The 23,567-nt window shown below is 37.9% G+C and overlaps 3 protein-coding genes across 3 annotated transcripts; 2 read left to right on the top strand and 1 right to left on the bottom strand.

Annotated features, from left to right (window-relative positions):
* Positions 1-5,839: 5,839 nt before the first annotated feature.
* LOC149025194 (protein LURP-one-related 5-like) lies at positions 5,840-7,096 on the top strand. The gene is made up of 2 exons (XM_089143089.1): positions 5,840-6,240; positions 6,376-7,096. Exons 1-2 carry the CDS (start codon positions 6,016-6,018, stop codon positions 6,805-6,807), a joined length of 657 nt encoding a protein of 218 aa, XP_088999215.1. The 5' UTR covers positions 5,840-6,015; the 3' UTR covers positions 6,808-7,096.
* A 6,045-nt stretch (positions 7,097-13,141) lies between these two features.
* Positions 13,142-14,378, bottom strand: LOC149025193 (Core-2/I-branching beta-1,6-N-acetylglucosaminyltransferase family protein). The gene has a single exon (XM_089143088.1). The coding sequence runs from the start codon at positions 14,345-14,347 to the stop codon at positions 13,145-13,147; it is 1,203 nt and encodes a 400-aa protein (XP_088999214.1). The 5' UTR covers positions 14,348-14,378; the 3' UTR covers positions 13,142-13,144.
* A 6,826-nt stretch (positions 14,379-21,204) lies between these two features.
* LOC149025192 (uncharacterized) lies at positions 21,205-23,485 on the top strand. The gene is made up of 4 exons (XM_089145415.1): positions 21,205-21,731; positions 21,814-21,928; positions 22,029-22,143; positions 22,335-23,485. The coding sequence occupies exons 1-4, from the start codon at positions 21,631-21,633 to the stop codon at positions 23,306-23,308; spliced, it is 1,305 nt and encodes a 434-aa protein (XP_089001541.1). The 5' UTR covers positions 21,205-21,630; the 3' UTR covers positions 23,309-23,485.
* Positions 23,486-23,567: the final 82 nt, after the last annotated feature.

Below are 23,567 nucleotides of genomic sequence, written 5' to 3'. Positions count from 1 at the left end.
ATGTGCCAACATAAGTAGATGCACTGGCTTATCATCTCTTTCTTCTCCTTTTTACCTATATCATTCATGCCACATAGAGAGTCCAACCACTCAATCATCGAAGGAGTTTGATTTGAGGGAACAAGGTAGGATAGTGAGCTACCAAACCACACAGCCTTGGCAAAATTACAACCCAACATGATGTGGTCGGAAGTCTCAATCGGAGCACCGCAAACCCTACATGCTGGATCGATATCGACTTGCCTTTTAATAAGATTTTCCCCAGTTGTCATTCCTTCTGCACATAGCCTCCACATGAATGATTTCAATTTGGGAGCCCCAGTCACACTCCAAATTAGTTTCCACACTCTTTTGGGAACCTCCTCCCATTTATGTCTTCTTGATGAAGATGGGGATGTTGCTTGTGTGTTCTCTCTCTTGTTAAATAGCATATGATATGCAGACTTTGTTGAGTAGATCCCATTGCGAGTTAGACCCCAAATCCACCTATCTTCTCTATGATTGACACTCAACTTTATATTGCAAATGGCATGTTTATCACTGCTATTAAACAACTGTTTGATCAAACTGATATTCCACTCCCTGCTATGTTCATGAATCAAATCAACTACCTTGGTGAATGGACAATTAAGAGGCTTTAAGGTAGTGATCTTGAATTCTTCACTAGTTGGAATCCAACTACTTTCCCATATGTCCACCTGATTTCCATCACCAACATCCCATATAAGACCTTGTTCCAATAGTTCCCGCCCAATTAATGCCCTGGGCTTTGCCCTATCTTTCAATGAAAATCTTTTCTACAAAAAAAATATAAAATTGACATTTAATCACAATTCCAAAACAATAATAACAACAATAACAAGGAGTCTTATGACTCTTATCTAGCTAAATGGGATTGGCTGTATAGTCCTTATATTCCAGTTAGCTTTATTTGAGGCATTAAAAATCCTCCTTTATATTAATTCTTGCATGATTAGATGCATAGGTAGTTGCAATTAAAAATCGCTTGTATTTTTAATGCAAATCTCTAACCAACAAAAAAAAAAAAAAAAATTCATATTTATAATAAATTGATAAAATGAATAAGTAAATAAGATTGATTTTTTTCTTTAAAAAAAAAAAAAAAAAAAAAACTAAAATAAAAGGTTTAATCCATGCATATCCTTTTTCACGGCTTCTTATTAGGCTATATAGGTCTGCCCTTGGCTCTTCTAACTCTTTCGATTGGAAACAATTTATATTCTTTTCAAAGGTATTTAAAAATATATTATATTGAACATGTTGTACTATTTGATCAATCAACTTTCTCATAACTTATCATTTATTGAAACTACCTTTTAGATTCACCTAACTCATCCCTCTTAATATCCTCATTTCTACTATATTGAATAAATACAATATATTATTTTTTTAATAGTCCAATACTTTACATCATACATCATTACTAGTTATATGACAATTGGTTTGCGGAAGAAAACGATGACATACATCATTCTCTATATCACTTTCATTATTTGTTATCAAGTCAATGTACCCATAAAATAATTGCTTTGTGTAAATTCTTTTTCATCAGGTATCATGAGATTTTATTGTTTACCCGGATCAAATCAAAGCTACAAATTATATCTTGGCTTTACTTAGTTTAAAATATTTTGAATCTTCAGTCATTGGATTAGTACCTCTTCACCATGACTAACTCATTTTCTAAACCTACCATGTAAAGGAAATTTATCAGGTCCATTGATGAGGAGTAGCTAAGTCCATTGGCATTCATTCGGTCCTATCATTCTTTTCAAAGAAACGGAAATTTCAATCCTAAATTTAGTAGTTGGTTCTGACCAATGGTAGGGATGGTTGGTCAGTTTTTCTCTGGTTGAACCAGTTGTACGTTGGTCCATTTTATCAAGATTTGCCGACCTCAGAACCCATGCATGTTTGCATCACAAGTAGGTGAGCTGTTTACAGAGACAACGACCAAGTCAAGTTCCAAAATGGGGTCAGGAATGGCTGTGTATGGAATTTTTGAGGTGCAATGGAGAGACAAATGAGAAATGAAAGGTCAATTTGGTGGTTGAGCAAGTTTCATATATTTGGTGATGGTGTGGACCAGCACTTCAATCTCTCTTCTCAACCAATGGAACTGCCGACCATGCTTTCACAGATCATAGCTACCACCAACAATGCCAGAATCCAGTATATGTGCAGTAGGATATATGAGTATCCATTGTTTTTGATTCAGAACAGTAACTGAGTACGTATATAGTGTTAATAGTATTGCTGTCTAGTCAATCGATTCAAAAATCAAATCAAGGATTTCTTTGATTCGATTCTAACTTAATGACTTTTAGAACCGGATCGATCTCCTTCCAGAGAGTTTAGAATAGTCAGAGAGTTCTGGAAATTTAGACCATTCATTTGTTTTTTTTTCCAAATGTGATATGGAAATATTGATTAATTAAGCTTTCGGTGGTAGAATTAGATGCCATTTAAGAGTTAAGTACCTCCAAAAGTCAAGATTCTATCAACAGTTAAGAAAGAACCTTCAAAGGGATTCATTAATGTTGTCTCTACTTCATCGACTATTTCCACTTCTTAGTTGCAGGATATTCTTCCTACATCTTAATTCCTCCTTCAATTTGCTTGCTCTCTTTTAATATAAGAAATTCTCATACGATAAGATTTGGGAGCATTCATGGTGTACGTATAGTAATAATTTTTATGGCATAAAAAAATGATATAAATCATTTTCTTTTATCGGCACAAGTGGTTTTATGTATTGGGAATGGGAGTATTTTATAATATTAGGCAGGGTTTTATCCCTGGTCCCGATGGCATTCGAACTCGACTTTTTACCAACTGAGCTTGGCAAAAGTAAACACCTAAAAGAGATTTATGTAACACTTTCATCATCGATATATAAAATTACTTTTGACAAAAAAATAAGGGTAATTTTCATCTGGACCCCTTGAGGTTTGGTCTATGTCATTTTTAGTCCAGAAAAACTGAAACTTTGCATCTGCCTCCCCTGTACTATAGAAAAAGTCAATTTAAGGACAAATTATCACATTAATGACAAATTTACCATTTTTTTTAATTTAAACAAAAAACATAGGAAAGAAAAATGAAAAAAAAAGGGTAAATATCACTTACCCCTATTCATTTGTGGATGCCTTACACCCCTCTTAGTTGGATAATATCACTTACCTCCCCTCTTACCTAGCAAATATATCAAACACCTCCCCTCTGTTAACTTTCTTGGTTAAATTTAACTTTTACCGTTTAATATTTTTCTAAAACCCCAAATTACCCTTGATTAAAAATATATATTTTTTAACCCTAAATTCCGTAATCACCCGAACAATTAAACTACTATATTGCCTTCAATTAATAATTATTAAAACTAAAATACCATAGTTAAAACCTAAGTTATCTTTAATTATTAAAGCCCAACATACCCTTTAAAAATAATAATTTATCAAACAAATAAAAAAACCCCAAAATAGTAGTCGTGTTTAATTTTATCAACATACCCTTTTTTTTAATTGCATTTTTAATTTTACTTGTGTAGTATGTGTTATTTTAAAGTATGTTTTAATTTTATCAACATACCCTTTTTTTTACTTGCATTTTTAATTTTACTTGATAATAGTATGTGTGTTTTTTTAATTGTTTGATAAAAAAAATTTAGGGTATGTTGGGCTGTTTAATAATTAAAGATAAAATTTGGGTTTTACTATAATGTTTGGTTTTTAATAATAATTTAATTGAGGGTAATTTGTAGTTTAGTGCTAAGATGATTCGGTAATTTAAGGTTTAAAATTAAAAAATATTTTTAGCCAAGGGTATTTTAGGGTTTTAGAAAAATATTTACGGTAAAAGTTAAATTTAACTGAGAAAATTAACGAAGGGGAGGTTTTTGATATATTTGTTAGATAAGAGGGAGGTAAATGATATTATCTAACTAGAGGGGGTGTAGTGCTATTTGTCCGGGAGGGGAGGTGTGATATTTCCCAAAAATTAAGTTAATATTCATTTGTGATTCTCGAAATTCGGCCTTCTCGGCAGAACGCCACAAAGCAACCGTCTAAGAACATCAAACACTTTGAATGTTTCTTCATTCAACTCATTTAACTTTGAATCCCTAGCTTAAAGCTCTCTTGCTTCACGGGCTACTTTGGAAAACTCAGGTAAGTGGAAACAAGATTCAAGGATTTGAAAAAGGTAAATTTTCATTAAGTGACGAGAATTCCGAAGAGAAATAAAAAGGGAAAAAACCCTAGTTTTGAAGAAAAAAATTATTTACGAATTGCAGGAAGGTTGATGGAGCGATATGAGAAACCATGGCTAAAGTCGAAGATGTTGTGAAGCAATCATTGGGATTTGGGAGAAGCTGTTGTTGGCATGTGCCATTAACCGTCATGGAACCAATAGCTGGGACTCTATGGCTATGGAAATACATAACCGAAACACTTCTCTTCATTTTCTGACTCCACAAAACTGTAAACAGAAGTATCATGACCTTAAACACCGGTTCATGGCAAAAGACGATAAGAAGACAAATCTGAAACGTCCGACGATAAGAAAGATGTGATTCCATGGTTCGAAGATAAGACTAAGACAAATCTGAAACTTCCGACGATAAAAAAGATGTGATTCTATGGCTCGAAGGGTTAAGAAAACTTCAGAGTTTTTAAACCCCGCGCTTCCCGCGACGTCCAGGTTCAAGGGCATGATGTTTCGATCTTAAACAACTCTTTTGATTTCGAATGGCATGATGTTTCGATTTTAAACAACTCTTTTGATTTTGAATGGCATGATGTTTCGATCTTAAACAACTCTTTTGATTTCGAATGCTAACAATCGTATTTCTCTAGTTCAAAATTTTGAATTTGAATTTGAATTTTTTTTTCATTTGTTTTTTCCATGTTTTGTTTAAATTAAAAAAAAAAAAAAGAATAAGGGCAAATTTGTCATAGAAGTGATAATTTGTCCTTAAATTGACTTTTTCTATAGTACAGGGAATGCAGATGCAAAGTTTCAGTTTTTTTGGACTAAAAATGACATAGACCAAACCTCGGGGGTCCAGATGAAAATTACCCAAAAAATAATAATAATAATAATCAATGCTTCAAAGTATGAGATTAAGAGTAATTCGAATTGTCATAAGCAAAGTGCCACATATATTTGAATTATAATGTAAACAATTATTTCCTAGTATGTAATCAAGTTGCTTCAGAAAACAAATCAAAATGGATCATAGTTGAAATCGAAATTTAAATGATTTATAATTTGAATTTGAAGCAAAATTAATTAATTAATTTAATATAGACTTGCATGGCTTCCATGCATCAAATATTGATAATTTAACTAGTATGGTTCGAATTTAGTCAACGATTGATTTTAGCAAGGAAACACTTTTTTTCAAATCCTATGTTGTTTAAATGTAAACATTTCAAACCTATATTTTATTTATTTATTTTTCCAATAAAAATAATCTCTGTTGAAATTGTAAATAAAAGATGAATATTAATCATATATTCATATTCTGAAAAGGGTAAATGACTGTTTTATCCAGTGAAAAGTGGAAATCGCACTTTCCCCCAGTCGACAGGATTGTTTTGTCAAAAACTGTTTTCCCACTTTCCCATAAGATAAATGAGGAAAATGGAAAATTCCGACAAAATGATAGTGGTGTTGGATATTTTCGGGGTAAAATTGGTATTTCGGGTGGGTTGGATGTAAATATTGGACGCGGAGCGTTACTTCACCGTGAGGTGAGAATTTGTGAGGGGGCGTGAGTTGCGCGGATCTCGAGTATTAATAACGCCCACTTGCTGTGCAAATACATACTACAAGTCGAAGTCGAACTCGGACTTTCTTTCACTCTCTCTCATCTCATCTCATCTCATCTGACGTTTCTTCTCTGGTTCTTCTTCTCTGAACTCGAAGTCTGACAGAACAGAACAGTTTCGTTTCTGGGCCAAAGAATAACTGAGCAGGAAGCGTTTAGATACCATGAAGGGCGAGGTTGTCGCGGAAGATTGCTTCTGTTTCAAGGAAGAGACACAATTGACTGTACTCAAAACTTCTCTGTTCTTCGCCGGCGATGGTTTCTCCGTCTACGATGCCAAGGGAGATGTCGTCTTCCGAGTTGATTCATACGGCCCCGAAACCCGTCACAAAGAAGAAATCGTTCTCATGAACTCCTCGGGGAAATGCCTCCTCACCGTTCGCAGAAAGGTATTATTCTTTCTTTTTTTTAGGGTTTTCTTAATTTCGAAGAAGATGAGATTCTTACCGAAAGCTGTTATTCTTATCGTCGATTCTACAAATGCATTTTTCTTAATTTTGTTTGGTGGTTGGAAAAATCATCAGAGACCGAGTCTTCACCACAGATGGGAAGGATTCTCGGGAGAGAGATGCGACGGATCAAAACCTATCTTCAGCGTGAGAAGATCATCGATCATCGGACGGTCGGGAGTTACCGTTGAGGTTTACGGAAATCCCGGCGAGGAGTACCAGATCGAAGGTTCGTTTCCGCAACGGTGTTGTAGATTCTACAACACCACTTCCACTTTGCCTGACGAAGCGAAGGAACCGGTGGCGGAGATTCGAAGGAAAGTAGATTCATCGACGCACGTGCTACTTGGGAAGGACGTATTCTCGCTCTGCGTCAAGCCCGGGTTCGACGGCGCTTTCGCCATGGCATTGGTGTTGATTCTTGATCAGATCGACGGTGAATACGCCGAGAATGGTGACGTGGTGGACCCCACCAGCCCTAGATCTGATGATGTGCGATCCTCTTAACTTGATTCCTTTTAAACGACCGATATTGATGATAAGGTCGTCGCATCTGTTTCTGCTCTTGTCCGATAGTGTTTGTTTCGGAGTATCTTTCCGTCCCCGTCCCCATCCTCCTCTGTTTGGGATCTGCCCTGCCACCCAAAATCCCTTTTATTTTTAGGACTTTTTTGTAATCTTGCTTCTAAGTTCTAGAAGATTAGGTGGTTAAGGATATGCTCATCACCTATAAATGGATGTATTATGTACGAATTAATTATATATTAACTCTCTTATTAGTTACATTTTCGTCTTCTTAATCCACTTGTGGGAAGAGCCACGGAAGAAAGACAAATTGAGGGGACCCACAAAATCTTCTCATTTAAAATGGTCGAATCGGTTTGTGTATTAATTTTTTTAATCAAGTTCCGACCTGCCCTTGCGGACAGGCATGACTACAATTCCAAATTACATTATGGTTGAGTAATTGTTGGTAATAGGAGAGACAAAAAGAAAATACAAATTTTACGAAAATGTAGAAGAATTAAGAGATCAACGCCTTATAGTATGAAGTCACGATGGCCGTGCACGTGATGGATTAAGAAGCAAGCAAATTGAATATCTTTAAAATAGAAGTTGGCTAGTCTGTATTTTTTTCCTTGGTAACGGCCTAGTTTGTATTCGACCATTTTAGAATTGGGTTATTTTGGGGTTTTAGAAAACTACAAAGATCCGCGAAGTTTAAGGTTGGAGTAATAATTTCAAAAAATGCAAAAGAGCAGGTAGTAATAGGACTACAATAACGTTATGCCCGGATAGTTGGCCCAACACCAATCAATGTTGGTTCATTGAGAACTAATTGGACTTTGAATGATATCAAACCGAGATGGTGCAGTGCATAGTTCATGACCAAGATCACACTACATTTCCTCACATGAATGTCTACGAGAATAAGTCCATACACATGCTATGTAACTTGGAGTTGAACTTTGGCAAAGACCGGACAACAAATAAAGTGGCTAACCAATCCAACCCTAAACGTACATTAGGGGAAGGTAACTCGATTATTCATATCATTCACCATTCTCAAGGCTCTGAAACTTAGGTCTTTTTCTTGTTGTGTGAAGTACTGACTTGATCGTTAACTAGGCTCTTGACTTCGACGTGCCGGTTATTTGTAGGTGATTTGACAGTCGAGGCATGATTGGGAGCAACAAATACAAAAGGGCTTTAGTGAACATAAACATGTTGGTCATGTGCAACCATTTTATATGTAATTTTTATAAAAAAATTTGATTATGTCTTTGGAATGGATCTTTATTTTTGTCTTTGGAGATCACTTTTGGTTTTGAAGGAGAGAAAAAGGAATATAGAATGTCGGCTTCTTTTCTAGGTAAGAGTATTTGTGCTTCCTACTCATGTCATGCGTCTGGCTACGTGGGCTGAGAATATGAGATTCTTCAATGCATGGGCTGGCTAACCAGCCCATAACAGATTAAAAAACAGTTGGGGGATCTTCTTTATCTCTAGAGGTGACACTTTTAATCCTTTATTCTCTCTCTACTGTTACCGTCCCACATGCCCACGCCTAACTCCCCATAAAACTCATGCTTTCCTTTTAAAGATTACAATAAATTTGATCCCTAACATTTCCCACGAATCAAACATGATTATTTGTCAACTCTATTAATTTTCACCTAAAAGGGAAAAATTCTTTGAACAAATGGTATAAGAGAGTGGACCAATGAAAAGAAAGTGACTTATATTAAAGACTTCACCAAGGAATATTTTTAGTGGTCCACCTAGAATGCATTTTATTTTCTAGGGTATTTACTTTTTTTTAGGTAAGTACAGGTATATTTCTATGGTATATATAAAAAGATAGGTTATTAATTTTGATAAACTATAGAAATAGGCTTCTAAGTTTTAAATACAAAAGGACTATTGTGGAATCGAATATTAGGGAAAAAGTTAGGATGGCAACCAATTATAGTGACACATTAAAAACATTTCTTGCAAAGATGCAATTTGATACAAAATGGTATTGGTATGGCTTGTGACCTTTTTTTTTCTCTCTTTCTTTTTATGATTTTGAGTTTTTTATTTTCTTCTCCATCCTTCCTGTCACTATAACGAAAAAAGATAGCATATACACATACTACGTGGCACGTGAAATATATGGAATTTACTTTTTAATGGGCAGTGCTATATTTAAATTTAAATTTGTTTTCTTCCTCCTTCAAGTCACTATAAGGGAAAAAAATAGCATAAACACATACAATTTGCCACGTAAAAGATATGGAATCTACTTTCCATTGGCCATTACTAGAAAAGATGAGTTGATGAAAATTTTTCTTGTCTATAGGATTAGGGGTAATAGAATTGACATTTTAGCTAACTGCTAACATAAGTGATGGATTTCTTTTGAGCATATAACATTTTTATGTAGTGCGCGTTCTGTTAATAGGGTGGGGTGAGCTTGAACGAGTATATGATGGTAATCATGACCTAAAGTTCAATTACTTTTTATGGCAACTTTGCTCTCAGAATGAGAGTTATCCATGTTTTTAAGAAAAGGAGGAAAAACAAGTGAATTCTAGATGGTAGGTGTTTCGTATATGATAGTCATTATTTACAGAGATAAACACAAAGGTGTCAGACATGGAATGCTTAGGGACAAGGTCAATTAGGGATAGAGATAGGGCTAATACATCTCAGCTTTGCCTAATTAGAGACAATCAGGGCAGAATTAGAACTTGGCCCATCAAAGTTTAGGGTTTAGAACAAGAATCTAAGTCTCTGAATCATGATCAGAACAGTAATATATTTAATAAAGAGCATTCAAGACTATAATTGGATTATGAAAAGTTCGACCAAACTCATCTCTACCTTAATTTGCTCTCTAATTTATCAAATGTCAAGCCATACAAGGGTTTCTAGGGGCTCAATCCACAAAGGGTCATCTACATGCAAAGGCTGTTGTTAATGGACCTTGGCTTATCTTCTTTTAAATTACAAGGCAATGAAATGCTTAATCACAGTTGCTATTCTCACCAAACTGTTTACTCCAAATTCTCAAATTTCTCAGCTGTTGCTTTTTTTCTTCTTCTTCTTTTTGTTTTTCTTTATTTGGTGTGTGTGGTGTCAGCTGTTGTTTACTGACTTTGAATGCTAACAACAACATAGCCTAATGACATTTTTAAAATATGTAAAATGGATAATTATTGTTGTCTCCTTGTACTATAGCTTAATTATTAAAATGACTTTAGTCTTTATAAAATTACTATTGCCCCTCAATTCTAACAGTGTTAAGAGGATGTTATAATTTAAATTTTTAATGTCTACTTTGTCCTTCTAAAATAAAGAAGTCAAAATACAATACTATCCTAATATATATATATATATATATCAAATACCAATTTTAGACTTATTTTCTTATTATTTTGAATTCCAAAAATAAACTACCTAAATTATTTTTTTCCACTACGAAAATGAACTTCTTAAAATTGATATCATCAAATTGAGTATACAAAACTAGTAATTTGAAGTAAATATAAAAAGCTAAAATAGGGCTCCGTTGGTTTTTTTTTATTTTTATTATATGTGTAAATAGGCATAATAAAAATTTAGGATTATTTTAAAATTTTTAAATAAAACAAATTGCCATATCATCACTTAACTAACAGATGATAGGGGGTAACAGTAATTATAAGTGGGCATTGGATATGGGAGCATGGCCACTCAAAATAGAATCAGACTCGCTGAAGGCCATAAGGTTACTGGACTCCTAGAAATTAACGAGCAAGTAGTGATGGGAAGATTAGTTGGTGAAATTCGAAGACTATATGCTTCTCGAGGCCATGTTAGATTTGGTCATGTGAGGCGTCAAAATAACAAGACTGTTGATTGGTTGTCTAAGAGGTGGCTAATTGGAAGAGATGATCTGGTCTTTTTCAATGATCCCCGCAGGAAATGACAGACATCCTTAGAGAGGATTTTCTCAAGAATTGTGCTTTAATTTAATTTGGTTTTGTTTTTTTGGGTCTTTGACCCCATTTTATAACAAACAAACAAAAAATAGTAATTATAAGTAAAGTTTAAAATTGGATTAGTAATTTTATAAATCATAGAAGATAAAATAGTAATTAAATTATAATACAGGAGTAGGACAACAATAATTATCCCTATACAAAATGATATAGACTAGTAATGGCTTCTTTTGGACATGAATCCCACAACTTGGGTCCATGTTGCCCACTAACCCAATGCCACAGTCCACATTCCACATTGGATCCTCTCTTTTAACAAACAGATAGGCCCAACTTGCGTACGTCAAATCCAATTTAATGGCCCACCACTCGAGTAAGACATCAGCGGGAGGGAGGCCCAGGTCCAACTACCCAATGACATTTATAGCATCAATTCCCATTACTTTCTTGTCTTTTATTAATGGACATCAAGTATTAGACGAACATGAAATGGCAGAGTCTTGAATTATCTTTTAGTAAGAGGAGAAAATAAATTTTGTATTTTTCCTCACAACTTTTCATTATATATTTAGGAGGGCATTTTTTTTTTTTTGGGTGCAAAATTGAAAAACTTCATTTATGAACTTGAAAAGAAATACAGACACATCAAAGAAAAGAAAAAAATACAGAAGATAAATGCATTAAAACACTAGGTTTGATCCGAACCAAGGAATGAAAATTGACCAAACTGTCATACATGCAATAGACAAGGTCACCTTGGCTAAGGAATGGGTCGAGTCCTAGCCTTTAAAATAATGATTGTAACAACCACAACAACAATTAAGCACAAGAAATACAACATACGTATCCTCCATCACAAACGCCTAAAAAGGCGACACGTCACCAAGGTGGACATAGACACGCCATATAGGCGGAGAGATAACATGCCACAAGAGCAAAAACAACAGCCACGACAAAGACACACTGACGGCGACCAGTAATATGAGACTCTCGCAGTAACAAAGCTTCCAGATCCACGGGAGATACTTCTAGCTTTGGCATAGAACCTTTAGACCTACAGAATGCATTACCGAATCTCGCATCAACCTTAATTTTTTTTTTACCTTTTCTCTAATAACCTAAACATTCCACCGATTGGGGGAAAAAAAGGAAAATAGAGAGAAAGAGACAATTAGAATGAAAAGCTGAGAGATTTTTTTTTTTTTTTCTCTCTAAACTGGAACTTCACGAGAGAGGCAGAGAGAGGGAGGTGAGGGAGTAGAGCATGGGTAGTGGTGGAGGTGGAGAAAGCAAATAGAGAGGCGAAGAGAGAGAGAGAGAGGAGGTGAGGTAGCAGGTTTGAAGGTTTAGGGGTGGAGGTGGAGAGACAGGCTCTCCACTTCAAAGCTTGGCGGTGACGTTCGGTTTCTTTAGAGTGGCGCTAGGGTAGAATTTAGGGGGGCATTTACATCTTATTACTTTAATGACTAATACTTTCTTATCAGTAGTAGTAAGCTTCCGTTTTCCCTTTTAGGAAAGAAAAATAATATCTCCTTCCTCCGGAGTTCAACGACGCCTTTTATATATGCGAAAGTTGGGGATAAAGATATTATATATGCATCGATGAGGATTAAACCTATAACCACTCCAATGAAAAGTCAAGTTTTTAACTAAACTAAGGGTCTCTTTGGTTACATGAGTTTGGAGATTTCAAATATTTAGAGATTTCAAATCTATGGAGTTATAATTTATAAAATTAGATGTTCGGGTGAAAGAAATATGGGATCACCTAACATTATTTGATCGCGGATTTGTGAGGCGTACGAAACACCCTTCCCTTTCTCCGTTTGGAGGGCTCGCTGTCGGTCCCCGGGCCAGGACTCTCCAACAGAATTTACCAATAGAGACAACCTCAATTACAAGTAAAATCTAAAGTTAAATTAATAATTTTTATAAATGTAAAGGATAAAGTACTAGTTAAAGGACAACACTAATTATCCCATTATATATTATAAATGTAATAATCCAACGGATTTAACATCAACCCCTCGACATAAATTTCACCCAAGAAAAAAAAGAAAAGAAAAATCTCGACATAAAGAATATACGTGGAGTGCCACTGAAGCATGCTTTTTCACGCATTTATGTGCATTCAATTACCATGTGGCGGCAGCGTTTACCCAAAGAAATAAAAAATTACCATGTGGCAGCCTTAAAGCCCGCCGAGAAATCCGACTCACTATATAATATAAGCCATCAACAGTAATAAAAGTAAAAGAAGAAGTGAAGAGCGTTCTGAGTAAACACTCTATAGAGGATCTCTTAACTTTCATTTCTATTGTTTCCTTATACTAGAAGTGTAGAATATTCAAAATTTACAGTTTCGCCACTCATCTTCAGTCTCGGAGGATGGTGTCATTGACTATTCTCATCAACGGTTGGAGAGACTCCGGCGAGAACTTCCGTGCAAATAAAAACGGATAGTTCCGTTTGATCTGTATAGACGACGAATTGGTCTGGTTCGCGGTTCGGCCGGTTCCAACATCTTCGGCATCATCATCATCATCGTATCTAAGATTTGCGTGTCTGAGGGAATGGATCAGACCGGGCCCCACTTCATGAGCAGTGTAAGTCTGAGGATGGCCGTCAGATCGTCCGGTCCAGTTGACGTGGGTGACAGTAGCAGGTACGCAGCCATCTGGGTGGAGCATGTTGAGCAATGTGGGGAAGTAGTGCTCCTCAGGGTAGCATATGTCCCAGTTAACGCAGGGCAACTTGAACTTGGACCAGACCCGCTCGTCCTTCACCACCAGCCTGGCGTCTCGACGTGTCAACACGAAGAACTGAGACCCGATTCGGAAATCCTTCCACTGCACTTCTGGGAGCATCACATCTTCTCCACGCGCGGCGTATCGTTCGTAGGCGCCCGGTTCATGGTTCAGGATCTCGATGAAGCTTTTCTTCGAAGGGATTAGGGTTCGATAAGTGAAATTGAAGGAGTGGAGAGGGATGCAAGAGGCCGAGACAAGAGCGAACATGGCGTTGGATGAGTCGTTCAGAAGGGCGTGGGCAAGGAGGCGACGCGCCGCCGAGACCAGCGTCGGAGTAAACCGTTGGGTCGGTTTGGAGGGGATGGTCCGACCGGCGAACACTCCGGAGAAAGGTGGGTCGTAATGGAAGTTCGGGTCGGCGTGGATGTAAATGTTGAAGAGATTCTTGTTCGTGCTGTTGGCTTGGTTGAAGAAGAGTTCCCAAATCGGAGCGAAGTGAAGAGGAGTGGTGGTTAAGAACATGAAGGCTAATTTCTTTGGTGAACCGGGGGGCCACGGTTTTCGATTCGTTCTGGCGGCAAGGCGGCAGAGAGACTTGTCGTCTTCCGGCAATGGAGGAGGAGGCGGCGGCGGGGGGCGGAAGACGACGACTTTATGATTGCCGTCGTCGATCGGGATAAAAGTTGTGGGTGGATATTCGTTGTTGCTGTTGTTGTGGGGTCTGGTGAGTATGGTGACGCCGGCTGGGCTAGTGATGGTGAGGATGATTGCCATAGGCAGGCAGAGAAGGATAGCACAGCACAGAGAGAACGGCGTCGGAGCTATCATCTTTTCTTACTCTCTTTTCGAAATTCGTATGGGTTCGTCACCTCGACGATCACAATTCACAGACCCCAGAGTGTGTTTCTTTTTTCGCGAACTGTGACTGTGAGTGTGGGGTTGGTAGGACAGGTGGGGTCAAGGTTGGAATTTTCGACGGAAAATCTTACCTTTCCGGTTGGAGCAGGAGATTAGGTTATGACACACAGTCCAACTAATCTCGGATTATATTAAGAAATTCTTAATTCATAGTTTCCTACCTAAAGAAAAAAGAAGTTGTTAATCTTTTGTTGGAAAGAGAATTTTATCATATAATAGGCTTTTATTCTTTTAAGGAAGGGAGAGAAGCTCACTTAATTTATTAATCTGTTTCATTTTTCCACCCTACCCTCATGGTCGATTCAGAATATTTATGACACGTGGCTTTCATGCTTGTAGTTGTTTTAGAATCTTTTTGAGACGTGACTTACATGCAGATGGTCTGGTCATACTCTCGTATTCCTCTACCTACCCCTTCTGGCTCTCCCATTCACTTTTCACCTTGGGTTCAATGATCTGCTAATTTCTATTTAATTATGTTTTTATATATATTAATAATGGAAAGGGGTGTAGAAAGTCAAAACTATGATTATGTAAGAATATTTCTATCTAAGATCGTAAGTGATCATTTGATCGAGAAGATCAAAGCTCATCTGTACGAAATTCTTAAGGATAGGTTCACTTGGCATTGGTCATTAAGAATTTTTTAGAATTTTTTTTAAACGAATGTGATAGTAAAATTCATTTTATCTAAATAATGTTATGTTAACCATCATGGCATCATCCCATTGTTCTCTAGTCATTCTCAGTCACGAATTGTTCATGAGGGATGTCACTCTTCCCTTGCCCATCCTTTGCCCTTTTTTTCTGGTTAGATAATGCTTTGAGCATGTCAAGTCCTCATTTTGCATATGGTAGTTTCAGTTCTGGCAGTTAATTGGAAAAAAAAAACGAAGCATATTAATAAATCAGATAGCTTGGGATTCTCATTTGTGAGACTGGTTTGAATAAGATGATTTGAAGGTTGTCAAATGATCAGTATGTTTTACTGAACATTTGCATCTTGGATTGATCGCCTTACATGATTTACATTTTTGTTATTTGGGCCATGCTTTTATTCCAAATCTGACTGGGCCTGGGCCTGGGCCTGGGCCTGGGTGGGCCAAGTTGAAGTCTTTTTTGTGTTTCCTTTTCAGGGGTACAAGTTGAAGTCTGTCTGAGCCCTGAGGGGCCCTGCTCTGATATATATTGTTTCTTTTTCAATACCTTTCAGATTAAAGCTGTGAAAGTTGGTATTGCTCCTTCTAGAGACGATATGAAAATAAAATAAAACAACTATTATGAATATTTATGATAATTCAATTCAATTAATACTTTTTAATTAAAGAACTTGGTTAGTAATGGATGTGTGTATAGCCAATAGCATCTGATGTGGCAAGATCACGGGGGCATGGAATGGGGGCTTTGGCAATTTGTAAAACACACAAGTGATACTATCTTCCTAGCCAAGGTGTCTGCCTACTTTGTTGATGTTCCTTTGAGGAAAAAACAACCTCAATGTATTTCAAACCTAGAGTAAGACTTAACTAGATCACTCACTATTAAAAAGATCTTCCTTTTTTCAAGTATAAGGTCAACAGTTTCACTGTTAATTTCATAATCAACCCTGCATGGAATGCCTTCATCCTTTGCTATCTAAATAGCCTTCTTCATCACCAAAAGTTCTCCATACAATTGTGAACCAAACCTTTGTGGGATTGAAAAGGCAATGGCCTCTATTCCCAATCATAATTGATTTCTTTTTTCAAGTAGTATCATAGTTTGCTTTCTAGCTTCCTAACAACGGAGGGTTTTATGCAACGTTGATCTTGCCAACTAAACAAACACTTTCACCATTTATCATACATCTTATTCGTTGGAGGTCCAAAATATACTTTTTGTTCTTTTGATGATACCAATGGGATTTTATATATACACGATATTTTCATCAATCTACTATGCTGAGAAGGAGACAAAATGGAATTATAAAATTGAGCAAAATTGATGCAAAATGGATTGATACCATGGGTGAAGTTTTTCAGGAAATTCAAGACATATATTCAACATTTTTCAAATCAGAAAGTGTGGATGATGAAGCTTTAAATATGACATTACTTGCTCTCCCTAGGCTGGTAAATGAAGAAATGAACAATGCCCTCTACTCAATACCTCAGGAGGAAGAAATTAGGCTCTTTGGGACATGACACCTCTGAAAGCTCTAGGACCTAATGGTTTTCCCCCCATCTTTCATTAGAGACTATGGTCCTTCGTGGGTAAGGATTTGTGTAACTTTATTTAGAAGTTTTTCCTCACTGGTTATATGCCCTTTTATATTAATTTTACATATTTTTGCTTAATTCCTAAAATGAATCAACCTGAAAAGGTAGATCACTCTAGATTGATAAGCCTGTGTAAAGTATCCAGCAAGGTAATGAACAAGGCTATAGCAACAAGGCTGAAACCTCTTTTGGATTCTCTCATCTCCCCTATCCAGTCAACATTCATACCGGGACGAATTATATCTGATAATGTATTAGTGGCACATGAGGCCTTTCATTATATTGGGCACAAAAATTAGAGGAAGAAACACATCATGACCATCAAATTAGATATGATGAAAGCATTTGACCACATGGAGTGGAAATTTATAGAGAAGACTCTTACTGCATTTGGTTTATGTGTACATGGGTGGGAATGATCATGTCTTGTTTAAGCTCTATTTTTTTATTTTTTATCAAATTCTATTGAATGGTGTACCCCAACCTCCCATAATTCATACTAGAGGGATTAGACAAAGAGACCCACCATCCCCAACCTTCTTTGTGTTGTGTTCACAAGTGTTGAATATTATGCTTAATGAGGCTAGAGAAGCATATATTATTAGTAGTGTTCGAATCAAAAATGGAACTCAACTTCTTACCCAATTACTCTTTGCAGATGACAGTATTATTTTCTCTAAAGTCAAAGTGAAAGAAGTGCACAATTTGAAGGAATGCTTGGAGGTATACTATAAAACAAGTGGACGATGTATCAATTTTCAAAAATCAAGTGTCACATTCTCTCCTAATACCCCCTTTGAAATTAAGGAGATGGTTTGCAAGGATACTATAGATTCCCCTCTCCTCTGAGCCAAAGAAATACCTAGGGCTGCCCACAGAATTTGGCATATCCAAGGTGGAGCTGTTTAAAGAAATCAATGAGAAGGTGGGAAGAAAATTTCAGGGTTGGAGAAAGAAGCTTCTATCAAAGGCTGAGAAATAAGTGATGATCAAATCGGTTGCTTTCTCTATGCAATATTATGCTGCATCTCATTTCAAGTTTTCGAAGGCTCATCACAAAAAGTTAAAGCAAGTTATTAGTCAATTCTACTGGGGTGACAAGGAAGATAAGAATGCACTTTGTTGGGTTTTAATGGAGCAAAATGTGCAACGCTATTGATAGAGGGGGTCTTAGTTTGAAGGACCCCTCTACCCAAAATAGAGCTATGTTGGGCAGATTGGCATGGAGAATTTGATCCAATAAAGAGAGCTATTGGTCTAAAATTTTAAAATCTTTGTACTTTCCTAACTCTAACTTCCTACAAACTTCTATTGGTAACTCCCCATCTTGGGCATGGAGAGGAGTTATGATTGGTAGAGAGGTTTTAAAGAATGGTTTACTTTGGAATGTTGGCTCGGGTGAGCTCATCAATGTGGGAGGATTGTTGGGTGAAAACTGCTTGGAATTTTAAAGTTTAACACCAGGAATTTAGGGTGAGAACACATATTACCAAGGTGCATGAGCTTATTGATCAAGAGACATGACAATGGAGAGCTGATTTGGTTTAGAATACTTTTCATCCTGATGATTCAAAAGAATTTTTGAAAATCAAGTTAGGTTTATTTCAATTGGAAGACCATCAAGTATGGGGTCCAAACAAGAATGAGATTTTCTCGACAAAATCAGCATATCACCATTTATGTAACCTTAAGGAGCATGAACAAGAAGCATCTATAGTGGGTAATTTCCCTGTGCAACTATTAAGGAATGTTTGGGCTTGCAATGCCCCTCCTAAGGTGAGAAGCTTTATTTGGAGAATTTGTCATCTTGTGCTTAGCACCAGAGTAAATCTGAAAAGAAGAGGCTTACTGATAGATGCGACTTGTCAAAGATGTGGGCAAGTTGAAGAGTCTGAGTATCATCTTTTTTTGGAGTGTCCGTGTCCCAGATCGGTATGGTTTGGCTCCACCTTCTTCTATGCCCCCAGTACCCCACAATTCGTCTTTATGTTATGGATTGAATAAAGCTGATTGATTTGCTGGCATCCATGGCTATCAAGGAATGAATAAATCTTTCACGAGAAGCAAACCTCACCACAACAAGTACTACAAAGAGCGTTTGCCCAATTTGAAGAGGTATGTAATTTTAAGTCCTTATCTACTCATCTTTCAGTTGCATTGGTAGAGAACAAGAATTGCAAACCGCAGCATTGTCTCCCTCCTTCAAGGGATTATGTGAAGAAGCTCAACTCAGATGCCTCTTGGATGAACTCTAAAGGTGGATTGAGTTTCATTATAAGAAACTCTAGAGGTGAACAATTGGCTGCGGTCTCTATTCCTACTGATTTTTCTAAGGTCATTGAAGGTGAGGCCTTGGCATTAAGAGAAAGACTTCTTCAATGCCCAAGTGAAGGCTTATGGTGTGTTAAAGCAAAGGTAGATTACCAACCCTAAGCTAACTTTGTCAATAGAATAGCTGAAGTTCCTTTCTCCATTCACAATGAGGTTAAGGACATTAATTTCTTAGTCTCTAAATTCTTATATTGTGTGTTTGCTTTTTCTCCAGGGGAGACTAACAACTGTGCTGACTCCCTGAAAAGTATAGCTGTCTCTATGCCAAGCAGAGTTCATTGGCCAAGGTACACTTCTTGGTTATTCGAGCTTTGTATCTCGGATTTTCGTTCTTCTTTGGTTGAATAGTTTTGAATTACCGAAAAAAAAGAAGGAATTTTATATCCGTGAATGTAAATGTGGTTATGGATGATAGATCCGTGACAAGGCAGGGCTAGGTTCCAATAATTCAATCTCCCTTTTCTTGTGATGTAATGTAAGCTTGATGTCCAAGACCCCCACCCCTGCCAATCCAACAAAAACAAGGACACTTTTCAGTTTTCATGCATTTGATGTCGCCCAGATGGACCCAAATGACCCAAATAGACTAAACAACCAAACAAAAGCTTCCCCCAGAGCCCACAAGGACAGACGATACCTATTGCAATGAAATAATTACAACATGACTCCTTATTTCCGTACCCATTTGGAAGCCTGTGGTTGAGTTTCAAGACTTGGAATCGTTCTTCATCGGAGAAATTGAAGATTTAGAATAAGCAGCTAATCAAACCTAAACAATTTTAAATCTTATCTTACTTATAAAGTTTGTTTGCCCAGGACTTCGACTCGGCTGCACTTAGCAATTACCATAATTTATTGTTGACTCAGTTGACTCAACCGATTCATGAGTCCAGTTGGTGAGGTCCCTTTGACGACCCTTTTTCCTCCAGCTTATTTCCGTTGCTAATTTGAATACAAACTTTTTAAGAGAAGCACATGATCGGTTTATGAGAATTCTGTGGGAAAAGGTGGATTTTACTTGTTTCGGCATGTACTCATTAACATCTACACATGATTGGTTTTGAAACTTTGAGGCAAGAAGTGGTTTGGATGAAAAGAAATGGACCCATCATGTAAGGACTTTCAAGTTTCAATTATAAAAAAGATAATTATAATAAAATTCCATTTATTTGATTACTTTAAGAAAATCACATTTAAGGGTTTTAAATTTCAATTAAAGGAAAAAAAATGTCCAAGCTGAAGGGATAGTGAAAGTGAAAGTTCACGAGCAATGCTTGCTTAAGGAAACGCTTGGTCTTAAGATTTCTGATACCTTTAGGACCACTTACAATAGATTTAGTCTGAAGGTTTCACAAGACTTGAGATGGGATCTATTTGATGGTAGTGAGATTCTCTTTTTTGGGTAATTGATATTAAGTGAGTTGAGATGTCTTTGTTTGATGGATAGGCTTTCTCTTTATTCATCCCATTAGGTTTTCAATGTCCAAACAAAAAAGATTATGTTGGTTCGAAGAGAATGAGAGAAAAAGTCATTGTCTCATTTTGGACTCCCATCCTCCTTCCCTCACTTGTTAGGGATTGAGGAATCTTGCCAGGAAAATTAAGCAAAGATTAGAAGTTTGAATCTAGTTGAAACAATTATCTACCACATAAAACTACAGTCCCATGATTGGGTTGAAGTCAATTCCAATTCCCAGTTAGCAAAGGGGATTAGACAAATGGTGTTCCATGGCTGAGGAGAAATGGAAGATCTTGGATGAGGGTTTGTTGTATCAGGTAACAGAGAGGAAGGGAAGGGAAGGGAAATTTCCAGAGAAGTGATTTTCACTCCACTGAGGTGGCCTGAGGGACGACAACACAAGTGGGATGATGATGAGTGGTGGGGAGGTTGTTGTGGGGTGGGGGGGTTGTAAATGTAATGGACTAATGGTGGTGGCGTTAATGGAGAGGAAGAGACGTTAGAGGTTGGGGTTGAGTAGGTGCCACCGACAGTGACTGGATGTCATGTGGGTGACGAGATTTGTGTCAAAATGAAAATTGATCAACGGCAGGGGAATGAGATGGAGAAAGGAGCATTGAAAAGAGATGTCACCAGCACCCGCAGGGGCGCAGGCATGTGGAGATGTGGGGGACACAAACCTTTAAATTATTGAGTCGAAAGGACACAAGAGATAAAAGGCTGAAGCAGCTCCATAAAGCCAGCCAGCCAGCCACTGCTCCACCTCCTCCTCCTCTTCCTCAGAGCTCTACGGTCTCTGCCTCTCAACTACCTCACGGTCCTCTCCTCTCCTCTCCTTTCCTTACGTTACCACTCATCACTTTGACACCCAACACACTCTACCCATCCACATCCAGTCTTTCTCTATATCTCTTCTCTTCTCCACCCACACCCACACCCACCAAAGCTACCACGCTACCGAATCGCTGCAAGCCTGCTGCAATTGCTTCTGGTGTCTGGGCTCAGTGCTTTACTTGAGAGTGAACCACACCCATTTGATATTTTGGACTGAATTGAACAGGACATTAGAGCTTGAGATATTCGGGCAACTAACCAACAGAGGTTCAGGTTGTTTTTGTTGTAGGGCATAACTTGTTCTATAGAAGATGCCGAGGCCAGGGCCAAGGCCTTATGAGTGCGTCAGGAGGGCTTGGCACAGCGATAGGCACCAACCCATGAGAGGATCTCTCATTCGAGAGATATTCAGGTCTGCTTCTTCCTTCTTTTCTCCCCTCCCTGTTCCTTGTTCGTTTGAGTAGTTTCTCAGCATATGCCATCTGTTTGATTAGGGTCGCCAATGAGATCCATAGCCCTGCTACTAAGAGAAACAAAGAATGGCAGGAGAAGCTACCTGTTGTTGTCTTGAAAGCAGAGGAAATCATGTACTCCAAGGCAAACTCTGAGGTAGTGAGGGGTTTTATTTTCACTCTGTTTCCTTGTTAGTCTCTTGTGGGTTTTAGATTGGAAGTTATTATTTTGATGTGTTTCCCCTTGCTTGCTCTAGGCGGAGTACATGGATCTCAACACGCTCTGGGACCGGGTGAATGATGCCATTAACACGATCATCCGAAGAGACGAGGAAAGCGAGACTGGAGACTATCTTCAGCCTTGTATCGAAGGTACAAGATCTCATCTTTGGCTTTCTTCCTTGTTAGTTTTTTCTTTGTTTTTCTCCAACGCTCTGAGATTGCTGTCCCTTGGGGAATATTTTGGCTTAGTCTTGAAATCTTTTGCAAACAGACGGTATTTTGAAAAGGAGGTACTCAGTGTGTAATTCGTCTGTCTCTCCTTTTCTCCCTATTTTGGTCAGCCGCCCTTAACCTGGGTTGCATTCCGAGAAGAGCATCGAGGAGCCAACGGCACAGTAATCCGAGATCTTACCTCAACCCCAGCGCGCAAGATCAACCCACCTCTGCTAATCTCGGAGTTCCAGACAAAACGAACCTTGAAGGATCACTCCCTCTGCAATCAGGCAATCGAACCAACAGTCCACAGCTAATCCCTCGTTATTCTACCTTTACGAGACCCATAACCGTGGGTTCAACTGGCTTTCGCTCGAAATCTACCAGTCCTGTCACTCCAGACAGTAACCCAACCTCAACCCAAGAGTTCCCCTTTTCCTCTGAGAATTTCCCTTCAACTGGGTTTAACGAATCCTTGCCAATTCCTGCTTCCTCCGCATCAAACATAGGTCGTGTTGTTCCCCTGTATTATGGGATTCCTCTTCAGAGTAGGGAGCCCCAGTTAAGCTTGCAAGTCCAAGTTCCCCCAAAGCCAGACCATGAAACGATTGTTGGTATACCTTGTGTTCAGTCCTCCATGGTGCCAGCTGCAATGCCTGTGTTGGAATACCCCTTTTCCTGTGAGGCCGGTGTAAATGCCTCTGACAGAACTACACAATTACAGTTCAAGGATAAATCTGAAAAACGACCTCAAATCGAGTGCGATCTACACTTGCGGCTTGGACCACCAGTTTCTGGTACAAGAGCAGAAAGTGAATGGCCTCGTCAGGTCGAAGATGTTGATTCCAGCAGTTCACTAGAGGGAAGCAAGTCCAATGATCAATCTCCACAAACTGGTAGGCAACTTTGCTTCCTTCCCAGAGATAATCCTGATGATCCCTTGGACTTCTGCCCCAGGGTATTGCATTATGAGGGTGAGGGTGAAGGTGATCGGAAGCGAAAGGCTCCTGTTAGCGAGTCTGTTGGGGATGGCTACAATCGTGAACGATCAAAATTTCCTTCTAACCAGTTTCTTGCTAGATTAAGGAAGCCAGGCTTGTAGGAAGTATTTTCCTGTTTATACTTGTTCCAATTTTTATCTGGCTCAGTTAATTTGCCTTGGGGGCATTTTCATCTTGTTGTATGTTCAATCCCCAGTGTTGCTGAGTATGAGCAAGTAGGGATTCGGTGTTTGGACACTAAGTTGCTGACAATCTAGTATTACTGACTTTTGAATGAACCATTTACATCTAACAGAATGCTGTATCCTTGGAAGTTGGAACGCTTGATAGCTGTAGAATCTTAAGCTATACTTACAAATG

This window comes from Hakea prostrata, chromosome 2 (assembly GCF_041222555.1).
Source record: "Hakea prostrata isolate BN-2017 chromosome 2, UWA_Hpros_2, whole genome shotgun sequence".
Classification (NCBI taxonomy): domain Eukaryota; kingdom Viridiplantae; phylum Streptophyta; class Magnoliopsida; order Proteales; family Proteaceae; genus Hakea; species Hakea prostrata.
This window is presented reverse-complemented; position numbering and strand designations above follow the sequence as displayed.

Excerpts from the sequence above, each read along its gene's own strand:
- LOC149025194 (XM_089143089.1), top strand. The coding sequence starts at position 6,016 with ATGAAGGGCGAGGTTGTCGCGGAAGATTGCTTCTGTTTCAAGGAAGAG. Across the intron at positions 6,241-6,375 it reads TCCTCACCGTTCGCAGAAAG|AGACCGAGTCTTCACCACAG; the intron begins GTATTATTCTTT and ends AAAAATCATCAG.
- LOC149025193 (XM_089143088.1), bottom strand. The coding sequence starts at position 14,347 with ATGATAGCTCCGACGCCGTTCTCTCTGTGCTGTGCTATCCTTCTCTGC.
- LOC149025192 (XM_089145415.1), top strand. The coding sequence starts at position 21,631 with ATGCCGAGGCCAGGGCCAAGGCCTTATGAGTGCGTCAGGAGGGCTTGG. Across the intron at positions 21,732-21,813 it reads CTCATTCGAGAGATATTCAG|GGTCGCCAATGAGATCCATA; the intron begins GTCTGCTTCTTC and ends CTGTTTGATTAG. Across the intron at positions 21,929-22,028 it reads ACTCCAAGGCAAACTCTGAG|GCGGAGTACATGGATCTCAA; the intron begins GTAGTGAGGGGT and ends TGCTTGCTCTAG.